The 27017-nt window shown below is 48.0% G+C and overlaps 1 protein-coding gene across 6 annotated transcripts in view; it reads left to right on the top strand.

Annotated features, from left to right (window-relative positions):
* PACS2 (phosphofurin acidic cluster sorting protein 2) overlaps positions 1 to 27017 on the top strand; it is a 180035-nt gene that overhangs the window by 136611 nt on the left and 16407 nt on the right. For all 6 annotated transcript variants that reach the window (XM_077824568.1, XM_077824565.1, XM_077824564.1 and 3 more), the window contains 3 exons: positions 3083 to 3125; positions 9998 to 10040; positions 25778 to 25913. In XM_077824568.1, the coding sequence (XP_077680694.1) occupies positions 3083 to 3125; positions 9998 to 10040; positions 25778 to 25913 (222 nt within the window). The remainder of the gene's footprint in view (positions 1 to 3082; positions 3126 to 9997; positions 10041 to 25777; positions 25914 to 27017) is intronic.

Raw genomic sequence — 27017 nt, 5'->3', positions numbered from 1 at the left:
TAGGCCTTCGTTGGGCTTGTTTAGCCAGGTGAAGCCGACCTGATCCCCTGTTCCTTTTTTTTCTTTTGGACAAAGGCTGGCTTGTAAGACTTATTCCCCACTGTTTGTTTGGGGAAGGGAGGGAGATCAGCAGCCCCCAATTCCAACTCCTGCCAGTCTCATCCAACCTCAAGAACCAAGAGTTAAATACAAGAGATGTATCAGATGAAGGAGCCTGGGACTGTGATTTTCAAAGCCACTTTAAAAAAAAAATCACACCTTAGAATTGCTTGTTCTGATATCTAATCTGGTATGTGTTGTGTCAAATACTTCAGTACTTCCTAGCAGTCCTGATTACTGGTACATTACAAGGTTGGGCATTCAGTCATCTCTCCCGATAGAATAAATTATTATTTTAACAAGGACTTCAAGAAGGGAATTTTACTTTCATCCACTTTTTCCTAATCTGTTTTCATCATTTAAAAAAAAAAATTGCCTTTTTTCCCAGTGTAACAGTTGGCTAACTGCTAAGGCTTTCTGTGGCACAGATTGTTTCTGAGCACCACTTATATGTATGTCCATCCATCCTGCTGGTGTTTTTCTATTAAAATAATTAATAGACATAAAAATAAGCAAACTTCTATATGGCCCACAAGAACAATATTTAAAGAAGAGCGCATTCTTCCAAACTAAGTGATTTTGGGTTAATGCTTCTAACTGAAATCTGTTCAGTTGTCATTTTAAGAAGCATTAATCAACTGTCAAGAGCAGTAGTTAAGAAATGAACCATTACTTGCCATTTAAAATGGGCAAATTACTATTTTAGAATCAAAGACATCTTGGCTTTCCCTGGAAGGCATCTGCTCTGGTACTTGCATTTGTCCTCAGCAGACCTGAGCAAGTGTTCTGCTGCAACGGCGTTTGGTTTGGGTTTTTTAGTGCTTAAAGAGAACTGGAATAGCAGCAAGAGTAAGAAGCATGATACTCTGGTACTTTCATCATCCCACTGAGTGACCAGGCAGTGTGAGGCTGTCAGATGAGGACAGCACTTATCTACTTGTAGCTGAGGAAGGAAAGGACTGAGATTCCATTGCTGTTTTATCTCAACAGCTCTACAACTTCCATAGTCCATTAGAGATTTCTCAGTAGCACTTCCCAGTTTCTCTGCTGCGTACTCTAGCAGGTTTTGTTCAGGGAAGTTTGTAGAGGTTTAATGGCAGGGGTTAGCTCTGGAGTTAAAAGGGTGTGATGGAAAGCCTAGATAAAGGACACGAGCGTCTGTATAATTAGTTCTTGCTCAGCGTGGCTGAAGCATGAAGAAAACAGCTGGGTCGGGAAGTGAGTGGAGCCTTGGTTCCTCCCAACACTCCTACCAGCTGAGCCAGTGCAAGGGTAAGTTGCACCATAAGAAGGGCTATGGTGAAACACCCCCTGCCCCAGAAGCAGGGCGGGAGCTGTGCCTCAGCTGCGTGCCACCTCTTACACACGGCTGGAAGGAAGCTGTCTAGCCAGTCCGACTTGTACAGTTGTCAGCATTTTTCATGTTTCCGCACCTTTTCAGAGGATCTGCTGCAGAGAGCACCACAGGGCGGCTTGTTTCTTTTGATGGACTCCATGTCTTGAGTGTTTGAGCCGCGCTCTGCAGTAGTACAGGCTACAGCAAATGCCTTTCTTGACGGAGTGCAAAGCTCCCAGCATTCAAAAATCGCGAGATTTAAAACTCTCCCACCTGCTTTCTTCGACTTCAGATTCAGCCTCAGACGTGCAAGCGCACACTTCAGGCCTGTCCAGTGGCCTCTCCTTGCCCTCTCCTGACCTCTGCCATTCTGTCCCCATCCCTGCACCTCTCATCGTGTCCCTCCATGGTGCCCTGGAGCAGTGGTCCCCAACCTTTCTTGTGGGAATAGCATACTGCTATTTCCAGAAGACTATGGCAGGCGCCGGACACCCTGCTGCCGAAATGCCGCCGCAGAGATGTGGCAGCGGGAAGAAGCGTCGCGGCTGAAATGCCGCCGAGAAATGGTAACGCTTCTCGGTGGCATTCCGGCAACGGGGTGTCCTGCGGGCTCACAAAAATGCCCCGGCGGGCACCATGGGGCCTGCGGGCACCGCATTGGGGACCCCTGCCCTCAAGCTTTTTTCCCACCAAGCACCTTCCCTTCCCCCTCTCCTACCCATCACTTCTCCCTCTTGTCTCCCTGCCTCCCACGTGTGCCTCCTGCTCCCCCTCCTTCCTCTGTGCCACCACAGCGCCACGGATTTCTTCTCTCCCCTCCTCCATGTTTCTGAATTCTGGGCAGGACTGATATACCACCTCCTTCAAAGTGTAAGTTGTGTTATTGCCGCACTTGGGGCTGTATGTGGGACATCTTGTCTGTGTCCCATTACACTGTCTGGGTGAGCCACCTGCCTCTCCTCCCAGCCCTCCTGAAGTCACTATTTCCAGTTTGCTTCCTAAACATCAGTGATCTTCCAAGAGCATTCTGTTCCAGCTCTGGGTCTGGGCTTTGTTTGCGTTGTGTCTCACTCAGGGTGTAAGCTCCTTGTGGCAGTGTTACCTGTTTTTGTGCATGTGTGTGTCTGGTGCCACACAAGTAAGGTGTCATGGCTTGTTAACCCATAGCAGGCTGACTGCTTTAGTGATTCTGGGATTTGCAAGGTATGCTACTCGACTGCAAAGTGGGACTCGTGAAGGCAGTGTGTTCCGAGAGCTTCAGTTATTAGTAAGTAACCTGCAGGTCTCTGTATTGCTGGTGATGTATGTTATGGCACGGGTTCATTTCTTTGCAGTAGGAAGTCATGTGTATGAGTATAGCTACTGCCATGTCATTAAAGCATGTTTCTCTCTCCAAAAAAAACAGCAAGGGAGTGAGAGGGGGGGAAAACTTCCTCTTTTATTTTAAGAAGACTTCTGAGGAGGTGCAATACTCCCCAGCTGGTGTGGGCTCTCGGAGTATTGTCCGAGAGACACTGAGAGAAGAAATAGAATTGGCGCTTGCACATTTTCAGTTCCTGCTGCATGCTTGATTGAAACAGTAACATGAATTTTTTTCTCAGCATTGAAAGAACTTCTTATTAATCACTCTCTCCTCGTTACTTCTAGCCCTGATGAAGAATCATCCCAGAAATTCATTCCCTTTGTTGGGGTGAGTATTTGCTTTGATGTGCAGGTTAAAGTTTGGTGAATTTCATAAAACAAGGTTGATTATTAACAATCTCACTTGGATCCATAGATTCTAAGGCCCCAAAGGGATAATTAGATCATCCAGGCTGACATTATATGGTATAATACAGGCCATAGATTTTCACATAGTTACCCCTGTCCTGAGTCCAGTTCTTGTCTTTAACTAGAGCTAATCTTCCAGAAAGGCATCCACTATTGATCTGAAGACTTCAAGAGATGAAGTGTCTATCACCTACCAACCCATCTACAAAAATTTGCTTTCTGAAGAGGGTTTCCTCTTCTTAAAAAAATGAAACTTACTAGTAAAGCCCTTCCTGAAATTGAGTTGAGGATTTACCTGGAAACTATTCAAGTTGAGAAAAGTCTTACTCTTTTTTCTCTCTGCAGCCAACTCTTGGCACTTCATATTACAAATTTGTGTACCACTTTACCTGTAGCTGCACAGAATTGTGTGGTACCTAGTGCGTGGTAAATAGAATCGTAGGACTGGAAGGGATCTTGAGAGGTCATCTACTCCAGTCTCCTGCACTCATGGCAGCACTAAGTATTATCTAGAGTTTAGACCATTCCTGACAGGTAAATAAATTCCCTAAAATCAGAAGTGTTATGCAAAGCAAATCTAATGCTTAGAAAAGAAAGTCTTTATTTAAATTAACATTTAATTACAAAATTGAGTCACTTTAAAGCCAGAACACCCACAGTTAACAGCCTCAAATGTTACCCTGCCAGCATAATATTGCATATAAAGGCATGCATATTACATCACTGTAACTTATAACTCTGATTCAAAATGAATTTTTACCAATAGTTTCAAAATGAAAACATGGCCTTTTTGAAAAAGAAACTTACAAATTCTATAGCTGCATTTAAGACTCTTTAAAAGGGAGTGGAGGGTGGATTAGCCCATCCCCTCATTATTTTATTCACCCATTAAGCCTAATTTCCAAGACATCAAATTTGGTTCATTGATTTCCGGTCCCCCACTTGTTAAAGTTATGCCTGGTACAGTCCTGGAGTTATATCAGCATTCCTTTTTGGCTGTTCCCTTTTGCACCTTTTTCCCACCAGCACTTGTTGCAGGTTATTGTTACCCTTCATGAACTTTCATTCACTTTCTACAGTTGAGCTCACAATTAGGTTAAATGTGTAGGCCCGGTTATCAGAACAGACCACGTTAAAAACACGCCCATTGGAGTGGTAATTCCCACATAGAATTTCTTTTGAGGTTCCATTTAATATGTTGAACTAGTAGGACTAGTTATTGTGTGATACTAAGCCAAACACTTTATAGAGGCCCAAATATATTATCTCAATGCATGTACCATTATCAACCAAATTTACAACCTCATCAAAAAAATTAAGTTTTACAAAGAGCTATTTTCCTTTAAATCAAGCTGCTTGTCATTAATTACCATCCTTTACTTCTTTACTGATTACATCCCATGTTAGCCTTTCCATGATCTTGTTCAGGATCAAGGTCAGGGTAAAAGGCCTATAGTTACCCAAGTCATCTTGTTTTCCCTTAACTGTTGAAATGAAGTGTTCTGGTTTTGGAATACTTTGTATGAAATCTGCTAACCTTCCACTTTTCTCAGTACTAGTATGTTAATATTCAAACCATGTGACTGAGAGCTGGATGACTCCGGCCCAATATCCAGCCTATATCTAAATCTTGCATTTCTTTCTGCATAACATCTCTAAGATCCAGCCTTGCCTCTCTTATGCATCCACATAGCTAAAACTCTTGTCCAGGCTCTCAGCTCTTATTTTGCTTACTGCAACATCCTCTCTGGCCTTGGCAAGATTGCATTTGTCCTGCTGTTACCCATTCAGAATATTGCTGCAAAGATTATTTCCTAGCTCATCATTAACCATGTCACCCCCTCTCTTTTTAATCCTTGCCCTGGCTCCCCCTTCTCTATCACGTCAAATACAAGCTTCCCTTCTCCACTTTCTAGGCCTTGCAGTCAATTCCCAGCCTCTCATCTCTTGTTTGCTATCGAGCTGTCAGTGCTCTTCTATTGGCCCGTGATACCAACCTCCAATGCCCACTTGTTAGATGTTCCCACTGGCACCTTTGTACTTTCTCCCATGCTGCCCCTTGCACCTGGGAAGAGCTCTCCCGTGAACATCCGAAACCCTACCTCCTTCTCCACCTTCGACTCCCTCCTCAGAACTCTCCTTGGTCCTGAGGCCCACAAAAAACTTGACAGCCACTAAGCGGTTGGTGTGCAGAGACCATTGCCTATTATGCTGACAAATATTGTCTCATTGTTTACTTGTACTACACTGTCTGCTTATACTGATGTTGTGTCTGGTCTTGCACTTAGAACGTCTGTTCCTTTGGGTAGGAGGTGCTATCTTTTTGTTCTATATGTACAGCACCTAGCACAATGGGGTCCTAGTCCATGACCCGGGCTCCTGGCTGCTGTGGCTAAATTCTTCGTGAATGAGTCGCTATTCTCCTTACCCTGCCATTGTAGGCATGCTGAGAGAAATAGTAACTTTTGTGTTGCCTGCCCTTCTGGTGCTCTGATTCTCTTGCTGACGTGTTTCACAGGAATGGAGCAATCTTCCTTTTCTCGGGTTTACTTTTTTCTTGGTTAGGTTATTCAGTCCTCTCCAAGGTTCTGGTATAAATCCATTTAATATTATAACCTTAAAGGATGACTTGTTGATTTCTCTTCAGCCACTAGATGTCTCTGCGTCTCTGTTTTTTTGTTGCATTTTAGTATCTTCCCTTGCTTTTTATGAGGGGGTGACTTGTTCTTCCTCCTCCTTCTGACCATCTTAATTCAGCTTTTGTGTGTTTTGTGTAGATCAGTAGTACTTCCAGCTATAAGTGACAAAGTCCCAAACCCCTTAGAGCTCTTAGCAGGTCTTATCCTAAGGCCGACCTATGGTTCAGGTTGACCTTGCTTTCACCTTCATGTCTTTTTCTGTCCTAAGATGTAGCCTTCCCAGGAAATCTGCCTTTGCAGCTCTCCTGTTGATATGCTCCTTTATTAACTAAGATACTAATCTCCCTGAGGCTGTGAGGTGAATTGCACTGACTTTTCCATGACAAGTATTCTCATGACTTTGAGTGTCCTGCAAGCTCCGGGATCAATGAATTTTTCTGAGTCATGGCTGACTAATGGGTATGTGTCCTTACGTGAAGTGTTTCAGCTCTCCTAATGAAAGGGAGAGGAGCTAAGATGTTAGGCTTGAAGTGATATGAACACTGCACACAATACAACTTTTTCAGGTTTTTATAAGAGTCTCCTCTTGACTTAAATTTAGTTCTCATTGTAATTTGCCAAATAAAGTTTGAAGAATACTGGTTCAGCAGTTCTCACGTTGACTTATTTTAAATTAGCATTGCTTCTCTATTTTAAATAGGGAAGAAGAACATTCTCTCGAGAAAGACGAAAACTTTCTATTTTGCATTCATAAAACTGCCAAGTTGAAACACACTCACTTATTATTTATTAGCCCCGGCACACTCTTTAGCCTCAGGGCCCTGGTCACACCTCAAATTTAGGTAACTACATACTGCTGTCCTGATTTCCCCTTCCAATTTCATAGATTAAACCCACAAGGAACCATTGTGATCATGGGCCACAGAATTTCCCCCTGCAATTCCTGCATCAAGCTCAATAACTTGCAGGTGAACCAGAGAACATATTTTTTAGAAAGAAATCCACTGTTGATTTGAAAGCCCTGAATTGATGGAGAATCCACGCCGTTCTCTTGTAAGTGGCTGCAGGGTTGCCACCCTTACCTATAAAAACTTGTGGCTTTTCCCAGTATGAATTTATGAAGTTTCCACTTTCAGTAAGTGGGTCGTTTTATCCCTTTTCTATCTTAGGGTATGTCTGCACTAGAATCACTACAGCATCACAGACGTAGTGACAGAAAGGGTGCTTCCCTTCCTGTGGTAAATCCATCCCTTTGGGGGCTGGTCTCCACTTGAAATGCTATGGTGGCACAACTGCAGAGCTTCATTAGAGACCCCACCTATACCAACAGGCCGGGTTTTCCTGTCAGTGTAGGTAATCCACCTTACAATAGGGGGTGGCTAGGTTGATAGAACAATTTTCTGTGACCTAGTGCTGTCTACGCTGGGGGATAGGTCGGCATAACTACGTCTCTCAGGAGTGTGAATTTTTCATACCCCCGAGCGACATAACTAGGTCAAAATAACTTTTTGCGGTTGACCAGCCTTTTGAATCCTGTACTATTTAGATACTTCGACCATGTTCAAGTCACCTCTTAATCTTCTTTTTGTTAAGCTAAATAGATTGGACTGGTTTAATTTTTCACTGTACAGCAGGTTTTCCAGGCTTCAAAATCATTCTTGTGGCTCTTCTCTGAACTCTCTTTAGTTTGTCAATATGTCAATATCCTTTTTGAAGTTGGACATCAGCACTGGATATAGTATTTTAGTAACGGTTTTGCCAATGTTATATACAGAGGTAATTACACATCACCTACATTCCCCTACTTATACATCCAAGGGTCATCTTAGCCCTCTTAGCCACAGTGTTGCAGTGGTGTCTTGATTTTCTATGATTTTTTAAATCAGTGGTGTGTGGTACTAAGCTACAGAAGTCCAAGAACGTTATGTCAACACAACTCTCTCAAATCAAATTCTTAGCTTCATCAAGAAACAATACCAAGTTTGTTTGAAAAGGCCTGTTTTTCATAAAACTTAACTGGCATTTAATTCTGCTACCATCTTTAATTCTTTACTGATTGCCTTATTTAACCATTCTATTATTGGTGCCCAGCATTGATGTCAAGCTAATTGGCCTATATTTACACAGATTACCCCATTTACCCGTTATAAATATTGGCACAACACTACCTTTCTTCCTCTGGAACTTCCCTAGAGTTCAAGTTTATTTAAAATGAGCATTGAGTGTTCATTTTGTTCCTTGGCCAAATCTTTTAAAACTGTTGGATACAAGTTATACTGCCCTGCTGATTTTTAAACATTTTTAACTTTGGAAGACGCTGTTTAACAGCTTCCTTAATTAATATTTGATTGGAAAGTGTTTTTTCACTGTATATGAATACAGCACCTGGCTTCTTTCCAAATACAGAGCAGGAATAGTTATTGAATGCTTCTTCTGCCTTGTCTGTATCAGACAGTTTTATCATCTTGCCTAGCGATAAATTCCTGATACGTTTAAAAAACATTGTCCTTAACCTTAGATTTTTTTCATTGATATCTTTAGCTTTCTTTATCTTATATTGCATTTCATAACTTCATATTTGTTGCTGTTAACTTTTCCTTTTCCCCATTTGTTATACTTTGTCTTTATTTTGTGTTGCTGCTTTCACTTCCCCGCTAAACCAGGATTCTTTAATCAGTGCAGCCACCTTACATGATTGTGGAATTGCAAATCAGATCATGTTCACTTGCACTTAAGTAACCACTGATTCTTAGTTCAGTGATCAATTCATCTTTATCCATCAGAATGAGAGGTCTACTGTAGAGTTAACCGGTGTTGGTTGCATTAATTCTAGTGTTAGAAAATTATCATTTAAATCAAGGGTCTCAAACTGGCGGCCGACAGGTTATTTCCTGCAGCCCACCATAGGCATGGACTACACCAGCAGCCAAGCTCCCAGGAGCGGGGACGTGGCGCACTCAGGGGAGGAGGTGGAGAAGAGGCGGGGCCAGGATTTGGGGAAGGGGTGGGACCTCATGGAAGGGGTGGGGTGGGGGCAGGGCCATGGGGGGGCTTTAACCTAACTAATTCTAAAAGTAAGCGCATGTTGTTTGAGTGAGGTGCATTACTGAGTGTTTATATTTTATTAAAACCCCTCTTCACATTAGTTTTTAAAAAGTTAGTACATTGACTTTTAATCATATACTATATTACTCTTCATTTTTTTCATTTTTGACTATACTTTTGTATCGTTGTATGAAAAGGTTTCAGTGATGCGGCCCTCGGGCCAATATACTAGTCTTCATGTAGCCTTGTGGTGGTTTGAGTTTGAGATCCCTGATTTAGATACTGTTTTCTTCCTAAAAGAAAAGGAGTACTTATGGCACCTTAGAGACTAACAAATTTATTTGAGCATACGCTTTCGTGAGCTACAGCTCACTTCATTGGATACATGCATCCGATGAAGTGAGCTGTAGCTCACGAAAGCGTATGCTCAAATAAATTTGCTAGTCTCTAAGGTGCCACAAGTACTCCTTTTCTTTTTGCGAATACAGATTAACATGGCTGCTACTCTGAAACCTGTTTTCTTCCTGGCTATCCCATAGTGTTGGGGTAAAGTGTTAAACAGAAATTGTGTTGCACCCCAGATGTGACTGCATTTCAATGGTAGTTGAAGTGGTGTAGCCAAAAAAGGTTTTCTATTGTCTTTCTGCTCCCGTTCCTATTCCTAGGGGCAGCAGGGGACTGATATGGTCTCTGGTTTAAGTTTGAGCAGTCTCAGGGTTGATTCAAGTTACACTGGCTGATAACCATCCCAAGGTTCCATGCTCCCTTTACAGGGGACAGGGGACTGTTGTAGGGTGACCAGATGTCCTAATTTTGGGGTCTTTTTCTTATATAGGCTCCTATTACTCCCCCAACCCCTGTTCAGATTTTTCACACTTGCTGCCTGGTCACCACCGACTGTTGTTAAGTTGGTATAGCTCGTTGTATGCCAGACAGGGATTTCTATCACCAGTAGAGTACTCCACTGCCCACTCGAGCCATCTTTCTGGTCCTTTTGCATCACCAGAGTGATAGGAAAGCGATTTGTGAGACCAAGCCTCTGGCTCACAGTTTTTCAAGTGATGGAGCTGACCAATACATATAAACTCAATTGTGTTTTCCATTCCAGGTGGTAAAGGTTGGAATAGTGGAACAGTCCTCAGCAACATCAGGTAATGGAACCTTTGTCTGCTTTTCATTGCCGTCTGTAGCATTCCAGATTGGAGCTGTAATATCTACATTATGGGAATGCATGAATGCATAGGTTTAGTGGCACAAGGTCAGCGTTAGCAATCATGGCATGTTAGGGCTTGTTGACAGGGCGAAAGTTATGCCAGTATAAGGTAGGGTGTGAATTTAAAGCTCTAAACTCCCCATGTGGATGCACTATTCTGGTTTAAAAGGGCCTTTTTTCTGGCTTCGTTTATGTCGCTTTGGAAGTGATTTAAGTTCAGCAGAAAAAATCCACTCTTATCCCAGAATAAGTATGTTCACATGGGATGTTTATGCTGGTATAACTGGAAAAATTTTGGTGTAGACAACCACTAAAAAAAAGTTCAACATCAATGTAAACTTGAATTCAGTGCCTGGGTTCATTTGACATACATAGTAATAAGGTTCAGAGTTTGTTTCCTGATTAAATCTGTAAGCCACTTATGTGCACTTGGAGAACAGCAGCTCAGATTCTAGCAGCCTGTTGTGCTGTCACAATCTCATTGCAGTCCTCCAACAGAAATAGGAGTGGAGGATATTCGCTAAAATTATCACACATGCAAGAACTACATGAAAAGAACAGTTAGGGTTACATAAGCAAGCACTCAAATGGAATTAGGGAGCTCCATGCAACCTTAATTCAGCCCCTTGTGGGTCTGGATTGATGGTCTTTAATTACATGATCACATACTATTTTGTCCACAGGATCTGCCTTATTCAGTGCACAGGATGGACAGCTATTCAATATTTTACTCCTGGGTGTTCAGCGTGAGGCCTCAGGCTTTATGGACTGCACAACCCTGCACTGATGACAGAATTACTCATTTCCAAGTTGGCTTTTCTATGATGCTTGTCACCAGTAGTATCTGAGTGTTTCACAAACATAGATTAATCTTCATGACACCCCTGTAAGGTGAGGGGGTATTGTCCCCATTTTACAGATGGAGAATCGAGGCACAGAGATTAACATCTGAAGTATCCACTAATTTTAGGTGCCCAATTTGAAATGCCCAGGATCTGATTTTTTCAGAGTATTTGGCATTATATAGCACTTTATATGTTGCAAGCACATCTCCCATTGACTTCATCTGCAGCTGTGAGTGCTCAGCACTTCCGCAAATCAGAGCTCATGGTTTTAAGTTGGGCCCCAGAAAATGAGGAACTCACAATTAGTGATCACCTGTGGAAAGTCTGGTTTAAGTGACTTGTGCAGCATCATTTTGGGATGTATAAGTAGGGGCATAGCGAGCAGATCGAGGGACGTGATCGTCCCCCTCTATTCGACATTGGTGAGGCCTCATCTGGAGTACTGTGTCCAGTTTTGGGCCCCAGACTACAAGAAGGATGTAGATAAATTGGAGAGAGTCCAGCGAAGGGCAACAAAAATGGGTCTGGAACACATGACTTATGAGGAGAGGCTAGGGGAACTGGGATTGTGTAGTCTGCAGAAGAGAAGAATGAGGGGGGATTTGATAGCTGCTTTCAACTACCTGAGGTGGTTCCAGAGAGGATGGTTCTAGACTATTCTCAGTGGTAGAAGAGGACAGGACAAGGAGTAATGGTCTCAAGTTGCAGTGGGGGAGGTTGAGGTTGGATATTAGGAAAAACTTTTTCTAGGAGGGTGGTGAAACACTGGAATGCGTTACCTAGGGAGGTGGTAGAATCTCCTTCCTTAGAAGTTTTTAAGGTCAGGCTTGACAAAGCCCTGGCTGGGATGATTTAATTGGGGATTGGTCCTGCTTCAAGCAGGGGGTTGGACTAGATGACCTCCTGAGGTCCCTTCCAACCCTGATATTCTATGATTCTATGATCATATAGTACTCGGTGGCAGGGGCAGGGATAGAATCCAGTTCTCCAGGGCAGCGTTTGACTGCCTTAACCATGAGACTGTCCTTTCTCTTCCTGCCTCATTCACTACAACCCTTCCAAATTCTGCAACAAATGGAGCAGAAGTGCTATAGACAACAGCCTCCTTCACTACACAGCCCTAATTCATCCCCAGAGCAGGCCCTCCTGTGCACTGAATGAAGCCGCGGTTTTGTGGAAAAAATAGCATGTGAGCACTGCTCAGTCTCAGCACTGCTCAGTCTCAGTCCCCTCCACTCCAGCTTCTTGTTCAAGTCTTTGCCCCGCCGTACCAGTTCTCCCCCAGCACACTGGCTCCTCGTCAGATCTGTCTCCTTCCCCTTTCTCCTGCCCAACTCTCCCCGTGGTCGTCTTGTTATCTTGGTCTTGCTCACAATATCCAACCCCCATCTAGTTTCCCTCCCTGGCTCCCAGTCTCCTTTATCAGCTTGACAGGCTCCTTGTCCCAATCTACTCCAGGTCCCCTCTGCACTCAAATCAGGCAGCTTCCTCCTCCATGCTGCCTGGGCTCAGCAAGCGGTCATCTGCTCTCAGTTCAGAAGCCCAGACCTGGCATAGTCCAGAGCTGCAGCTCCAGGGATAGTCCTGCTCACCTTTGAGCTGGAGCATGCTCAGTGCAGATAGAATGTTCAGGAAATTTAGCAGCTAAAAATCTAAGAATTCTTTGAGCAAACTGCAATTTTCAAAGGCTTCTAACTTGGTCAAATTTGAGCGGATTTTCATGGGAAAAGCAAATGATACCTCCCTGATACAAAAGCCAACCCCTACTAATTTTTAGTCCCTTTTCCAAAGCATGGGGGTGCTAGAGCTCTTTAAAGAAAGTTGCCAGAATGTCCTAACCTTATTCTCTGAAACCGTTGAGCCATTTTGGCTGAACCCCCCCCACCTCCCCTCAAAATCGGACACCTGGCATTGAAAGTTTCAGCCCAAGCAATTAGCAAATTGAGCTTGGGATGTACAAACAGCTACCAATATCCTCTGTACATCGCTGCCCTGACACACACTGTTACCTTAGGAATGTTTTAGTCTGCTAAATTGCTGCGACTGTTTCTTGTATCCCTCCACCAGTAAAGCCATATGCCTTGTTCCCATGGTCTGGATTGGCCCTAGACCTGTGCATGGAGGGAACCCTACATATGTGGCTCTCTTTCCTACACCGCAGGACTCTGCTATGTACTTGGCACCATCCCATCCCACCCTATCCCTCTGGAGGCTTCTCCGCAAGGTCCAAGGGAGTGAGTTCAAGAGGCCTAGGGCAGATGGAGTGAGGGAAACAGGTGGGGAGAAGACGTGAATATTAGTCAAAAATAATACAACAGCAGGTTGTATTTATTCTCTGCAGCTCCCTGTGCCCATCTCAGGGTTTGAGGGTCATCTGTGGCCAGGACGCTGGGCGCTGGAGCACCACAGAGGCCCACAATCTTAAGGTGGATGGCTTTGTTCTCCCGTATATCCCCTTAGCTCTGCCAGGTTTTGGTTTCTTCTGCAGAGGACAAACCATCCCCATTGGGACACTCTGGGAGGAGGCCTACAAGAGGATCCTCAGGCTTCCCCCAGTTATTGCCAAGGGACTTTCTGTGACGCTTCCTTGGGTACCCAGGGCTGTGAGGCACCTTGCTACCATGTGACTTTAGTGTGAGGAAGCAGAGTCTGTATCTGCCAGGGATCAGCTTCCCAACTCCACTGACCCTGGGCAGCACCAGCCCTGCCCTCTGGGCCTCGGAGGCCCCACTGTCGCTCTGCAGGTTAGCAGTTGGCACACTCCTGCATTCTCTGAGCGTCTACCTGGAGTGTCCAGCAACTGCTCCATTGGACACTCGCAGCATTCACAGATTCCCTGTCTCAAAGGAACAGTACACCCCCGTTTACCAGTTCCACCTCAGTTCACCACCCCGCTTCACACAGCACTTAGACAGGGTTATAGTGAAAGCAAGTATACGTTTATTTAACAAAGGATGGAAATGCAAGTAGAAATATTGGAAAAAAGGGTTCTTCGAGTGATTGCTCATGTGTATTCCACAATAGGTGTGCGTGCTCGCGACGTGCACCAGTGCCAGAAGTTTTTCCCCTAGCAGTACCCATAAGGGGGAGCCCCCCCGGCAGCATCTGCCTGCCGTGGAAAGAGGGGGGGCTGCGCTCCCCCCCACCCTCAGTTCCTTCTTGCCACCAGTGGAGGTGCGTTGAAACTGCTCAGCTCCAGCTTTGCTGCGGCTTGTCCCCAGAACTCTTCATTTGTTCAGTAGTACCTGTAGTCAGTTAGCTAATTTAGTTAGTTTAGTTAGTCATTGAACCCGGGCCAGGGCATGCCCCGCGCCCCAGGCTTTAAGTCGGGCGGCTCTTGTAGGCGCTCTATGCCAAGGAGCGACCTGCACGCGGATTGTCTGCACTGCTTGGGAGAAACCCATATCAGCGAAAGGTGCAAGCTCTGCAAGTCTTTTAAGCCCTGGACTAAAAAAGAAAGGGACATTAGGCTCCGGGCCATCCTGATGGAGTCGGCACTGGCACTGACCCCGACCCCGGCATGCCCTCCGAACCAGTACCCGGCACTGTGGCGTCAGTACGCGGAGACCCTCTGGTACCATCGTGCAGTGGGCACTGCTTCCCATCCACGGGGCACACCAAGAGGACTGGAAAGACTCCCTCTTCACAGCGGCGCCGAGGGAAGTCTGGGACAGAGGCTAGGCCCATGTCGGGTAGTCCTTGATCCCCATCAGGCCCTAGGCCTCGGACTCACATTGAGCGGAGTAGCCCGGCCCCTTCAGAGCAGGCCTCTCCGGATGTCCAGATGGCATCTACGCCCGAAGCCCTCCAGGCAGCCAGGGACATCATGTCCATGCCAGTGCCCGGAGCTCCACTGATGTCGGCCCCATGCTCCAGAGGCAAGCTGCCACTGGGATCACCACAGTTGCAACCGGCCTGGTACCGGTCTCGGTCGAAGGAACGTTCCCGACACAGCTCACCATCCAGCGACCCTTCAGGGCTCGGTTCATGTGGATCACCCTCCACGCTGGCCAGACTGTCCGGATGGGTGCTGTCTGACCGGGACTCCCAGCACCGGGACTCCCAGCACTGTCCAGATGGGTGCCGTCTGACCGGGACTCACAGTCTTTGCAAAGCAAACGTCAACGGGACCATGGCGGACGTCGCCATCTGTCCTCGTCTTGCAGGAGATACCGCAGTCGGTCATGGCATGATTGTCGACGCCTTTCCCGCTCAGACTCCTGTTCCAAGTCTCCGCCAAGGCACCATAGCCCCGGGCATTGATAGCCAGCATCTTGCCAATGCGGGTCCACCTGTCGAGGCTGTTAGCAGAGCAGCTACTACTGTTGGTGCCGCTCCTCCATGTCGACATCGCAGTCCCGTGGCCGATGTAGGTCCCAGCACCGCCAATACTCCCAGTCCAAAGGCAGCAGTGGACCATTTGCCAGCCTGGCCTCCCCTCGCAGCCGCCCATCTACAGGCCAAGCTAGCCAGCCCGAACAGCCAGCCCCGCTGGTGCCACAGCAAGCGCAGTGGCACCAAGCATCATGGCCAGCCCAGTGGTACCAGTGGGCACCGTGACCTCTGGCGCAGCCCCTGATGCGGGCTCGCTCGGTGTCCAGGGCCTCAGAAGCACTGTCGGCATCCATCTTTAGACCGCCAGAAAAAAGGTCGGTGGGATCTGTGTCCTCGGTACCGTGCCTGGAGTCTGACCCAGTGTGACAGGGTCGGGCCAGATGGCTACAGGAGAGTAATAAAAGGCAGATATATTAGCCCCAGGCTAAGTAGGTCCCTTTTCCCTGGGGAAGGTAACAGGGAAGGTTCCAGAACAATCAGGAACCTTCTGGAGACAATTAAGACAGGCTGATTAGAACACCTGGAGCCAATCAAGAAGCTGTTAGAATCAATTAAGGCAAGCTAATCAGAGCACCTGAGTTTTAAAAAGGAGCTCACTTCAGTTTGTGGTGTGCGTGTGAGGAGCTGGGAGCAAGAGGCACTAGGAGCTGAGAGTGAGGAGTACAAGCATTATCAGACACCAGGAGGAAGGTCCTATGGTGAGGATAAAGAAGGTGTTGGGAGGAGGCCATGGGGAAGTAGCCCAGGTAGTTGTAGCTGTCGCACAGCTGCTCCAGGAGGCACTCTAGACAGCTGCATTCCCTAGGGCCCTGGGCTGGAACCCGCAGTAGAGGGCGGGACTGGATTCCCCCCAAACCTCCCAACTCCTGGTCAGACACAGGAGAAGTTGACCTGGACTGTGGGTTCATGAAAATGGCCAAACTGAGGGCTGCCGTGAAGCTCCAAGGCGAGCAAATCCGCCAATAAGCACAAGACCCACCAAGGTAGAGGAGGAACTTAGTCACACCAGGTGGTGGATCCGCCGGTGCTGGACGACACCCAAAGCACCGCACCCGCTTCGTCCCATCCGGAGGAGCTGATTGAGGCCCCGCCCCCCTCCGTCCCACAGGAGGACTACCTGGCTCACCAAGACCTAAAAAGGGTGGCAGCAAGCCTCCACCTCTAGGCTGAGGTCCTCAGACTCCCTGCTCAATGTGCTGTCCCCTTCAGCACCGGGCAGGGTGGCCTTGCCACTCCATGAAGGGGTGGCAAGAATTTCAAATGCCCTGTGGTAAACACCAGCCTCGTTGGCTCCCATCTCTAAAAAGGCGGAGCGCAAGTACTTTGTATCCACGAAGGGACACAAGTATCTGTATACCCACCTGGCACCAACTCCTTGGTGGTCGAGTCAGTCAACCACAGGGAGCGGCAGGGGCAACCAGCCCCAACCCCCAAGAACAAAGACTCTCGGAGGCTGGATACTTTTGGGAGAAAAGTTTATTCGTCGTCAAGCTTTCAGCTACGAGTAGCAAACCATCAGGCTCTCCTGGGTCACTACGAGTTTAACCTCTGGGAATCCCCAAGTTTGAGGACTCTCTCCAGGAGCGCGATAAGAAGGAGTTTAAGGTGCTCGTGGAGGAAGGGACTGTGGCCGCAAGGGCATCCCTGCAGGCTGCTTCGGATGCAGTAGACACTGCCGCACAGTCCATAGCCTTGGCGGCATCCGTGAGACAAGCATCATGGCTTCTGCTCTCTGGGCTCTCCAGCGAAGTGCAGTCGTCAATGCAGGATCTCCCTTTCGATGGGAAGGCTCTGTTTGCTGAGGAAACAGACACACGGCTGCATGGCATGAAAGACTCCCGCACGACTCTCCAGACCTTGGGCCTCTATGTCCCTCCTCCGGCAAAACCCAAGTTCAAGCTGCAGCAGGCTCCTGCCTAGGCCGCCCTCCCGAAGTACGAGGCCGCCCACAAAAAGCAGCGGGACTATAGAAAGCGCCCGCAGCGGCAATCCCGGCCTGCCCACAGCCTGGATCTTCTAAGAACAAGCAGGCGGGCAAAAGGTGCTTTTGACGGGATGCTCGGGGATACCCTGCCAGTTCTCAGCAGGGACCTATCCCCAGTAAAGCTCCTTTTCTCCAATCAGTTGTGTACTTCCCTCCTGGAATGGTCGTGGCTCACCTCAGACCGGTAGGTCCTCAGCACCATCTCCTGAGGTTACACCCTTCAGTTTACCTCCTCCCCACCCAACCGCCCCGTCCCTTCCGGGGGACCCCTCTCACGAGGCCCTGCTCAAGTAGGAGGTGGGGCAGCTCCTGGACCTAGGAGCTATAGAGGCGATGCCCGAGGAGTTCTGCTTTACAAAGTGTATGGCGGTGGTAGCGGCCTACCTCAGGTGACGGGCGGTCCAAATATTCCCATATCTGGATGACTGGCTAGTCAAAGGCACCTCCAGGTAACAGGTTAGGGATCATGTGGCACTCCTCCTGTCCACATGTACTGCCTTGGGCCTGTTGATAAACAATACCAAATCCACATTAGTCCCGGTCCAACACATAGAGTTTAGCAGGGTGCTACTGGACGCAGTGTCGGCCAGGGCCGCGACCCTGAAAGGACTCATTGATTCGGTCACAAGGTTCCCCGTGACGACAGCCAGGGTTTGCCTGCACCTGCTGGGTCACATGTCTGCGTGAACATATGTGGTCTGTCACGCCAGACTCAGAATGAGGCCCCTCCAGCTGTGGCTGGCCTCACAGTTCTCCCAGGCCACGGACAGAATGGACAAAGTCCTCACCGTACCGAACTCGGTGATCACCTCCCTGCGGTGGTGGTCCGTCCTAAACAACATGCTCCAAGGGGTCCCATTCAGGGACAGGTCCCCATCATTGGAGCTGGTGTCCGACGCGTCGGACCTGGGTTGCGGGGCCCATGTGGTGAACTTTCAGACCCAAGGCCTGTGGTCGATACAAGACCTACACCATCATATAAACGTCAAGGAACTCAAGGCGGTGTGACTGGCGTGTATGGTCTTCTGCTCGCACCTGGAGGGCCAGATAGTCAGGGTCGTCACGGACAACACAGCCTCGATGTTCTATATCAACAGACAAGGCGGGGCCCAATCCTCTGCCCTCTGCCACGAAGCCGTCCGTCTGTGGGACTTCTGTATAGCCCACGACATCTACCTAAAAGCCTTTCACCTGCCGAGCGCCCGGAATGTGAGGGTGGATCTCCTGAGCAGGGATTATTCCTCTCAGCACGAGTGGTTTCTACACCCGAAGTGGCTCACCAGCTCTTCCGAAGGTGGGGTACTCCCCAGGTGGACCTATTTGCAACCCAGCAGAACTGATGATGGCCCCGGTTCTGCTCCAGGGGGGCCTAGGGAGGGGCGCTATCTCCGATGCCTTTCCCCTGTCCTGATCAGGCCAGCTGCCTTCATGGCCCACGTCCCCATCCAGGACATTTGTAGGGCCGCCACGTGGTCTTCGGTTCACATGTTCACCTCACACTATGCGATCGTCTCCCAGGCCAGGGATGATGCCGGGGTCGGCAGGGTAGTACTCCGTCCCGAGAACTTGTGAACTCCTACCCACCTTCAACAGATATAGCTTGGAATCACCTATTGTGGAATACACATGAGCAATCACTCGAAGAGGAAAAGACAGTTACCTTTTCCATGACTGATGTTCTTTGAGATGTGTTGCTCACGTCTATTCCACATCCCACTCTCCTTCCCCTCTGTCAGAGTTGTCTGGCAAGAAGGAACTGAGGGTGGGGGGAGCGCAGCTCTCCTTATACTGCTCCAGGCAGGTGCCGCTCCAGGGGTCACGGGGGGGCGCTCCCCCCTACAGGTACTGCTAGGGGGAAAACTTCCAGCACCGCTGCATGTGGCGAGCACGCACACCTATTGTGGAATAGACATGAGCAGCACATCTCGAAGAACACCAGTTATGGAAAAGGTAACTGTCTTTTACATATACAATAAAATCATAACATGCGTTCTAGAGCGTAGACTTAAAGAACAAGAGACTCGTGTCTTGCAGAGTATTACTCACCCCAAATCCTTGCAGTGCTTTACAGCCAGGCATGGCTGTCATCCCCTTTTACCTAGACAAGCATGTTTGTCAGTTTGCCTCCTCTGAACTATTCAGTGTGTCCCTTTGTGCTTCAAGATATACCAGACCAATCCAATGTCTGTGTTTGTCAATAGGACATCCTCCTGCTCTTTGTTCCTTCCTCTAGGTTTTGCAATTTCTAACTTTGCACGTGGTTCAGTGTGCAAATAGGCCTACAGTGTGTGGCATACATACACAAATGGTCAGATGGCGGAAGAGGCCTGTTACTGCCTGCCTGAAAGGAATTATCTCCACAGTCTGGCACCTCCTGGTGACCTGCCTCAACTCCAAGACCTTGAGAGCATAATTTTCAGTATAGATACATAGCTCCTTTACCATTATCCATATACACATTTCACAATGATTATGGCAACCAGTGGGCTACTAGCTCTCAGTAGCGATCTCATATGCCACCCTTCGGTGAACTATTATGCAGATACCCAACCCTGGGGATCCCTGTAAATCCCTGTGCACCCCCGGACCCTCTGCCAGTTGGCACCAATGGGTGCCTAGGTCATACTTTCCCAGGAGGAAAATATCTTGGCCTCTGAGTCCAACTGTGCAGGGTTCATAGGGCAGGAGAGACTAAAGCTGATCTGTCTGAACACATGAAAAATGATATTTTAGTGTTACTGCATGAGCCTGACTCTTTGGGCCCTCTGTAGAGCTGGACGGGAGCACCGGGCCCTGTTGGGGGAACAAACAAGCTCCCGTTTGTAGCCCTGAAAGGCCATGAGATACCGACTCTAGCACTGACATGTTAATGTCTAGAGAAACTGCACTGATTTGGCTGCACCAGCCATGTCCTGGGCCTCTGAAGGAGGGAGGGGGGAGAGGAGGGGACGGGAGGGAGAGCCCACACCAGTGGGCGGCAATATGGATCAGGCCCCTGGGAGGCAGCACATTTTTCAGATTGCATCCATTAGGAGTTCCCAATTGGCTCCAGGCAAGTGTATTAGTGGGGGATGAGGTGGGAAGTGGGGGTGCGAGTGCACGTGCTTGCACGTAACGTCAAATGTGGAACACCCGCCTGTGAAAGCAGGCCATTCGCACCAGGCGGCAGCAATAAAGAGCACAGGGGCTGCTTTTAGAGTTCACCTTAACGTCGTCGTGGGGCTGGGCTACATACAAACATACGCCAGTGTAGTTAATTTACTTGGAATTAACCATGTCGATTCAAACAGAACGTTCTTAATCCTAAATGAGCGGCCACACAGTCCTTGACTACACACCAGAGTTAGGTCAATGTAACGCTGCCTACGTCGACCTAACTCTGTAAGCGTCTACACTAAAACGTAACTCCCACCGATATAACTTCCACTTTACCAACTGAATAACTTCACTTCTGTGAGAGGCGTAGCTCTTAAGTCGACGTAGTGAGGTCGACACAGTGTCAGTGTAGACGCTGCGTTACTTACATCGCCTGTTGCTGCCTTTCGGAAACCATTCCACAGTGCCTCACACTGGCAGTTAAATCAGTGCAAGTGCTGGTTAGGACGCACGCTGCCAACACAAGGAGTGTAGTGTGGACGTGTACAACCAATTCAACTGTTACAGTGGCTCTATGTCAACGTAATTTAGGTCAACTTAATTTTGTAGTGTAGACTTGCCCATAGACTTTTTCTGAAATATCAGGTATGAAATAGAAGTGAGTTTGGTGCATTTTGTGTAGAGACCAGCTCTTACTTGGGCTTCAAAGTTCCAGCCCCAGGCAGGTGCTTGAGAAGGGGATCAGCTGGAGACAGCTTTTCAGTGGTGGTTCCAGCAGCACATTAGTTTGCATTGCATATTTCTTCATAGCAGGAAAAAACACTCAGCTCTAAAATGTTCTTAACAAAATGACCAGACAACATTGCAGCCAGGATCTGCCGGGATTTTCTTGATTCTGACATTAAGGCTTTTTGGGTGAGTTTTGGGGGTTTGCCAGTGAAACAATTAGTTTCTCATTTGCTAAGTGTCCTGGAGCCTTCACCCTAGTGTGTTAAACTTGGCAAAGAGACTATACTGGGATTTCAGTAGGCTCTGCTGAATATCTTAGGCCAGGTTTACTATAGGGATTTCTGTTGTCTGCAGCCAGGCCTTGAACTGGGGCTTGGGCTTGTGCACATCCCTAGCACAGACACAGCCTTAGTAATTGACCACAGAGCATGTGGAGTGATTTTTCTTTTCGTTAAATTTTTTTGCCCAAACTGTGCAAATCAGTGACAGTTGACGCCAGCTTTCCTACCATGGTCAGTTGCAATATAAATAACCCAGTTCAAAAAAGGCAGGTTAAGGTTTGTCATGCTGGGAAGGACTGTTTTACCCCTCACCCATGACTCAAATGGCTTGAAGAATTGTATTCAAACTTTAAACCTGTGGGGAGGGTGGGTTTTATTAAAGGGATGGTTTTAAACCAGCACCATTGTGGATATGTTGTGCTGATTGTAAAACCTGGCTCATACTGACAAATATACAGAGAGAACCAGTTTTAAACGAAGGCCTTATCTACATTACCACATATGCCAACAAAAGTTATGTCACTCGAGGTTATGAAAAAACACACCCCTGAGCGACATAAGTTTTGCTGGCATAAGTGATAGTGTGCGCAAGCTATGTTGGCAGGAGAGCTGCTACTGCCCGTTGGTTTTATGATGATGGGAGAGCTCTCTCCTGCCAGCATAGAGCGGCTACATGAGCAGCAATCTTACAGTGGGGGCAGCTGCATCGATACAGCTATGCCAATGTAAGCTCGTTAGTGTAGACATGACCTAATAAGTGTCCTAGCCAGGGGTTTGCACTGGCTTAACTAAATCTGTTTTCTAAAGTGCTATATGCTAAACTGATGCAACTTCTATGTAGGCAGGGCCCAAGTCAGAGAGATTTTACCCCAAAATGTGGACATCTGGCAAATTCTGCACATGTTAACATGGGAAACTGTCTTGCAATCTTAACTAGAGCTCTGCATGCTTTGTTGGTGCTGTAGGCCAAGCTTATAGCACACCCCAGGGCTCCTGTATCCCTCCATTCCCACCTCCCACAAACTCCCTGGGTGGCAACTTCCCATCCCCCTGTTTCAGAGACTCCCTGCAGCCCTCCCACACCCTCATGCCAGGCGATCTCTGTGCCCCCATTTCTCACATGCATATATGCCAGGGGTTGATCCCTATGCTCCATACCAGGATCCCGCACTGTCGTCCCGTCCCCCCACTACCCCCACCAGGGATTCTGTGTTCCCCTTTCTCCCATGCCTGAGGCTCTGTCTGCACCTCCCCACATTCTTCTTGTTTCTCCTCTTCTCTTTCAGAGGGTCAGTATTTTTAAACTGTCTGGGGAAGATGGGCTGGTTGGAGATAAAGGGTATTGTGCTGAAACGTGCTAGTGGCTGCCCTTAGCCAGCACTTTCAGAGGTGCCTGAACCTGCTAGCTTAGCTAACCAGATACCAGGGGGACCCTGTGCCATTTCTCCCGTTTTGGCTTTTTGATTTTCACCAGAATCAATAGGCTTCATCCCACTGATACTTAGAATATGCCTTGAAATTTTGGAATTTAAATGCCACATCTGATCAAAGTTGTTGCGTTACATCCAGAGAAATGCCATTAAATGGAGTGTGGTAATATCTTGTATTGCACCAACTTCTGGTGGTGAGAGACAGCAAGCTTTTGAGCCACACCCTCGGGTCTGGGAAAGGTGTCACAGCTAAATACAAGGTGTAACAGATTGTTTAGTGTAGGCAGTTAGCATATATTGTGAGGGACCATTTAAGGTGAAATGACCTGGTAACACCTCTGCTGTCATAGGACAAAAGGGGAGGGGGGGTTGGTGTTGTACCTCATCCACCTCACTGAATGCCCCAGTAACTCTGTGGGTGAAACCAGACAATCACTGCACTGTCAAATGAACTCGCAAAGGAAAGCGATAAAAGACAAAAATACCACATCACCGGTGGGTGAACTCGTCTCACAGAGCGATCACTCTGACCTCTCAGTCCTCATCCTCAAAGGAAACCTGCACAACGCTTTCAGAAGACGAGCCTGGGAGCTTAAATTCATAACTGTGCTACACAGACACTATGGCTGCCTACGCTGCGCACCTTACAACAGCGCAGCTCTGCGGCTACGCCTGCATCGGTGTGAGGTTCAACGTGTAGCTGCTCTTTGTTGCCGGGAGAGAGCTCTCCCGGCAACAAAATAAAACCACCCCCAACGAAGGGCAGTAGCTTTGTCATTCGGAGAGCGTTTCCCGCCAGTGAAGCGCTGTCCACGCTGGCATTTTTGTTGGTGCAAGTTATGTCAGTTGGGGAGGGCTTCAAACCCCTGATGGACAAAAGTGCTAGTGTAGACAAAGCCTAAAAATGATGGACTGAACAGACACACTGGACACTAACCCTCCTGTTTTTTGTCCTATGATTGCAGAGGTGTTAACAGGCCACTCCACCTGGAATGGTCCCTTGCAATATGTGCTATCTATTCTAAACAATCCGTTTCACCTTGCATTTAGTTGTGAGGCTGGAAATATGTTTCCCAGACCTGAAGAAGAGCTCTGTGTAGCTCCAAAGCTGCTCTTTCACCCACAGAAATTGGTCCAATAAAATACATTCCCTCCCCCACCTTGTCTCTTTAATACCTAAGGACCAGCATGGCTATGACAACGCTGCCAGGGCCGTCCCTACCCATACACAAAGCAAGCAGCTGCACACTGCTCCAGCCCCTGCTCTGCCTCTTCCCCATGGCTCCGTCCCTGCTCCACCCCCACCCCACCTCTTCCTGCCCCTGCTCCGCCCCAGCCCTGCCCTCACTCCAGCCCTTCCCCTGAGGACTGCAGCAGGGGTTGGGCTCCCTGCACTCACCAATGGTGGTAAGTGTAAAATAAATAAAATGTAAAATAAAATGTATTTTATTCAAGCCCTGAGGCTGGAAGCAAGGGGAGCAGAGCGGAGCGGGCTGGGGCCAGGTCCCATGAGTGTGGGGTCGGGCCTGCCCTGCGCTCACCGGGCGGCAGGAAGTGGAGTGACCTGGCCCCAACCCATTCCACTCCGCCAGCTCGTGCTGGGGGGCGGTTTCCCCCCTGCCCCCCAACCCTGCCCCTGCAGAGGCCTGGGGCCAGCTCCCCGTCCCCCCACGGAGGCCTGGGGCCCCACACAGCCCCCCCTATGGGGAGGCTGCATTAATGCCTGTTGCCATGGCTCTGCCGCCACGTTGCATATTTAAGTCTGCCAGCACCCTTGGAGGTAGGTAAGTATTAGAGCAGCCTGAAAGATGGGGTGCAAAGGCCCAGCAATTAGGTGACTTACCCAGGATCACACAACAAGTCGGAATCAGAATTGGGAATAGAACTCAAGTGCCCTAAATCTGTCCTTCAGATACGGGGCAAGACACCTTCTCATACTCCACAGTCCCTGATGTTTTTGTCTACTGCACATCCTTCCAAGGCGCGCCTGTACCCATTGTTCTCTGTATATTAGAGCCTTCTCCTCTGCATCTCTTCCCATCTGGAACAGCATTCCCATGTCTCTACTTCCAGACGCCTCTCATCTGAGGCCTCATATGGAAGCATCTCGTCTCCATGCCTCTTAATTTCTCTCTCTTGGCTGTTGTACTAATTCCTTAGAGAGCTTTGGGAACAGGCTGCATGTCGTAACACCACATTGCTCTTATACATGGTGGAGCCTTCTGTCAAAGAGACTCAAAGCTCTTTACAAATGTGAAGATGGCACGGGGACTCCACAGGGCTCCCCTTGTGGAGTTTCCTCCTAATTCCTCCCTTTAGGAGAGGGGGATTTGCCCCCCACTCATGCACACACTTTCAATTAAAGCAAGGGGTTGGCTCCCAAACCATGTGGACACCACCTTGTCCTAGTGGTACAGGACCATCCACCTAACCCTCCTGTGCGTTTTCACTGCCTCCTCCCCCCTTTTAAGAGAAGCTCTCAGCAGAGGGGGTTCCATGGAAAAGCTAACAAGCATGTTACCTTTGTGTGGATTCCCTGCCGGGGTTGAGGGAACAATGCATGTTCCTCATTTTCCCCTCCCTGGCCCGACCCCCTTACTACACAAGAATCCTAGCTCCTGCAGAGAGCACTGGGAGGGCTGTGGAAGTGGCTGGCCATCTCCCTTCTGCGGTGGAGTTGAGATCTGCATACAGTGTGTTTCCTGTAATGAGCTGGGGGAACAATCTCGCCCTAGATGACTCTGCTTCCCAAACCACCAGTGAGATCAGTAAATGGAACAGTAACTCCATTTGACAGATGGGGAAACAAGTTAGATGAGTGGCCCAGGGGGTGCCGTGAAACAGAGGCAGGAAGAGACAATGGCCTAGGCGTAAGACTGAGATCTACCAAGAGAGAGACTGCACTGAACGGTGTTCACCAGCAGGAGAACCCAGGTGACGAACACAGACAAACGGTTTGACTCATTCTCTTTAAGGTGATTCCGATGACGCAGCTCCCTCTAGTTCCAGTGTCCTTTCCTCTACCCCGCCTTCTGTGTCTCCTGCTGTGAAGGAAGCTTCCCCCACCCCACCTTCCTCGCCGTCTGTCACGGGCAGCTTCTCTTCCTCCAGGTAAAGCACCTTCTGCCTCTTTTCTCTCCCTGTATTACCCAAAATATAGTAGAAATGAAATCTCTTTGTAAGGAATACTGCAGCCCTCCTTCCCCCACGTGCAACTCCCATCTCCTCAGTCATCCCTTTACATTCTTTTAGCCTATTGCCCTGTGCAGATTAACCCTGCTTCACTTCAGAGGAATTAACTCGTGGATACTGGGAGGGGTCAGGAACTGATGGGAGGGTCATAAGGGCTTCAAGAGGGTCAGGCTGAGTTTTCTTTGCTGTGTTTGGCTGGGAGGGGGTCAGGTCGTTTGGCAGAGTGCTTGCCTGCATACATTCATCTGCAGCACTCTCTGAGGATACTCGTCTGCAACTTTACCTCAGGTTCTGTTAGTGTCCTCAAACGGGAGTCTTGTCTTGGAGGTCTCCAGTTGGCCTGGAGACCTAATACATCGTGTCTTGGAGAATGTGTAGAAAGCAGGTATTTCTCTGGGCCTCCTGGTGTACTGCCTTTGGATTTTAGTAAAGCATTTGATACCGTCAATCTTAATTCAAGAATAATCCATGTGATCGTAACTACTGGAGCAAGGGCCATCACAAAGGATAACAGGACACCCCTGGAATCCATGTTAGGGTCTGGCCTTATTAATGTCCTGGATGGAGATGCTCCCTGTATTTATACAGCACCTTGCACAGTAGAGCCTCTTTCTGATTGGGTCCTTGAGGTGCTGCACAATGCAAAGAAATAACAATGGTCTAGGAGGAGGAAGTAAGAAGCATGTTAATGAAATTTGCAGATGACGCTAAATCTGGGAAGAGCTGTGAAGACCAGTCCAATAAATAAGAGGGACCAAGGAAGATTAGAAGCATGGGGAGATTAAACTTGATTTGAAAAAATGGAAGCTAACAAAACTAGGAGCAAATAATCCAGAATACTCAGTGGGAGAGAGGGAATTGGGAGATAGTAAATGCAGAAAAACCTGGGGCATGTTAATGGAGACTAAATTAAATGAGTTTTGTAGTGCAATAGGGCAGCAAAAAGCCAATGTAATTTTGGGCTGGATTCACAGATCTCATCCTGAGCTGGGATGTATCAGACCAACTCAGTACAGATGTGGC

Source organism: Eretmochelys imbricata, chromosome 8 (genome assembly GCF_965152235.1).
Source record: "Eretmochelys imbricata isolate rEreImb1 chromosome 8, rEreImb1.hap1, whole genome shotgun sequence".
NCBI lineage: Eukaryota > Metazoa > Chordata > Testudines > Cheloniidae > Eretmochelys > Eretmochelys imbricata.
This window is presented reverse-complemented; position numbering and strand designations above follow the sequence as displayed.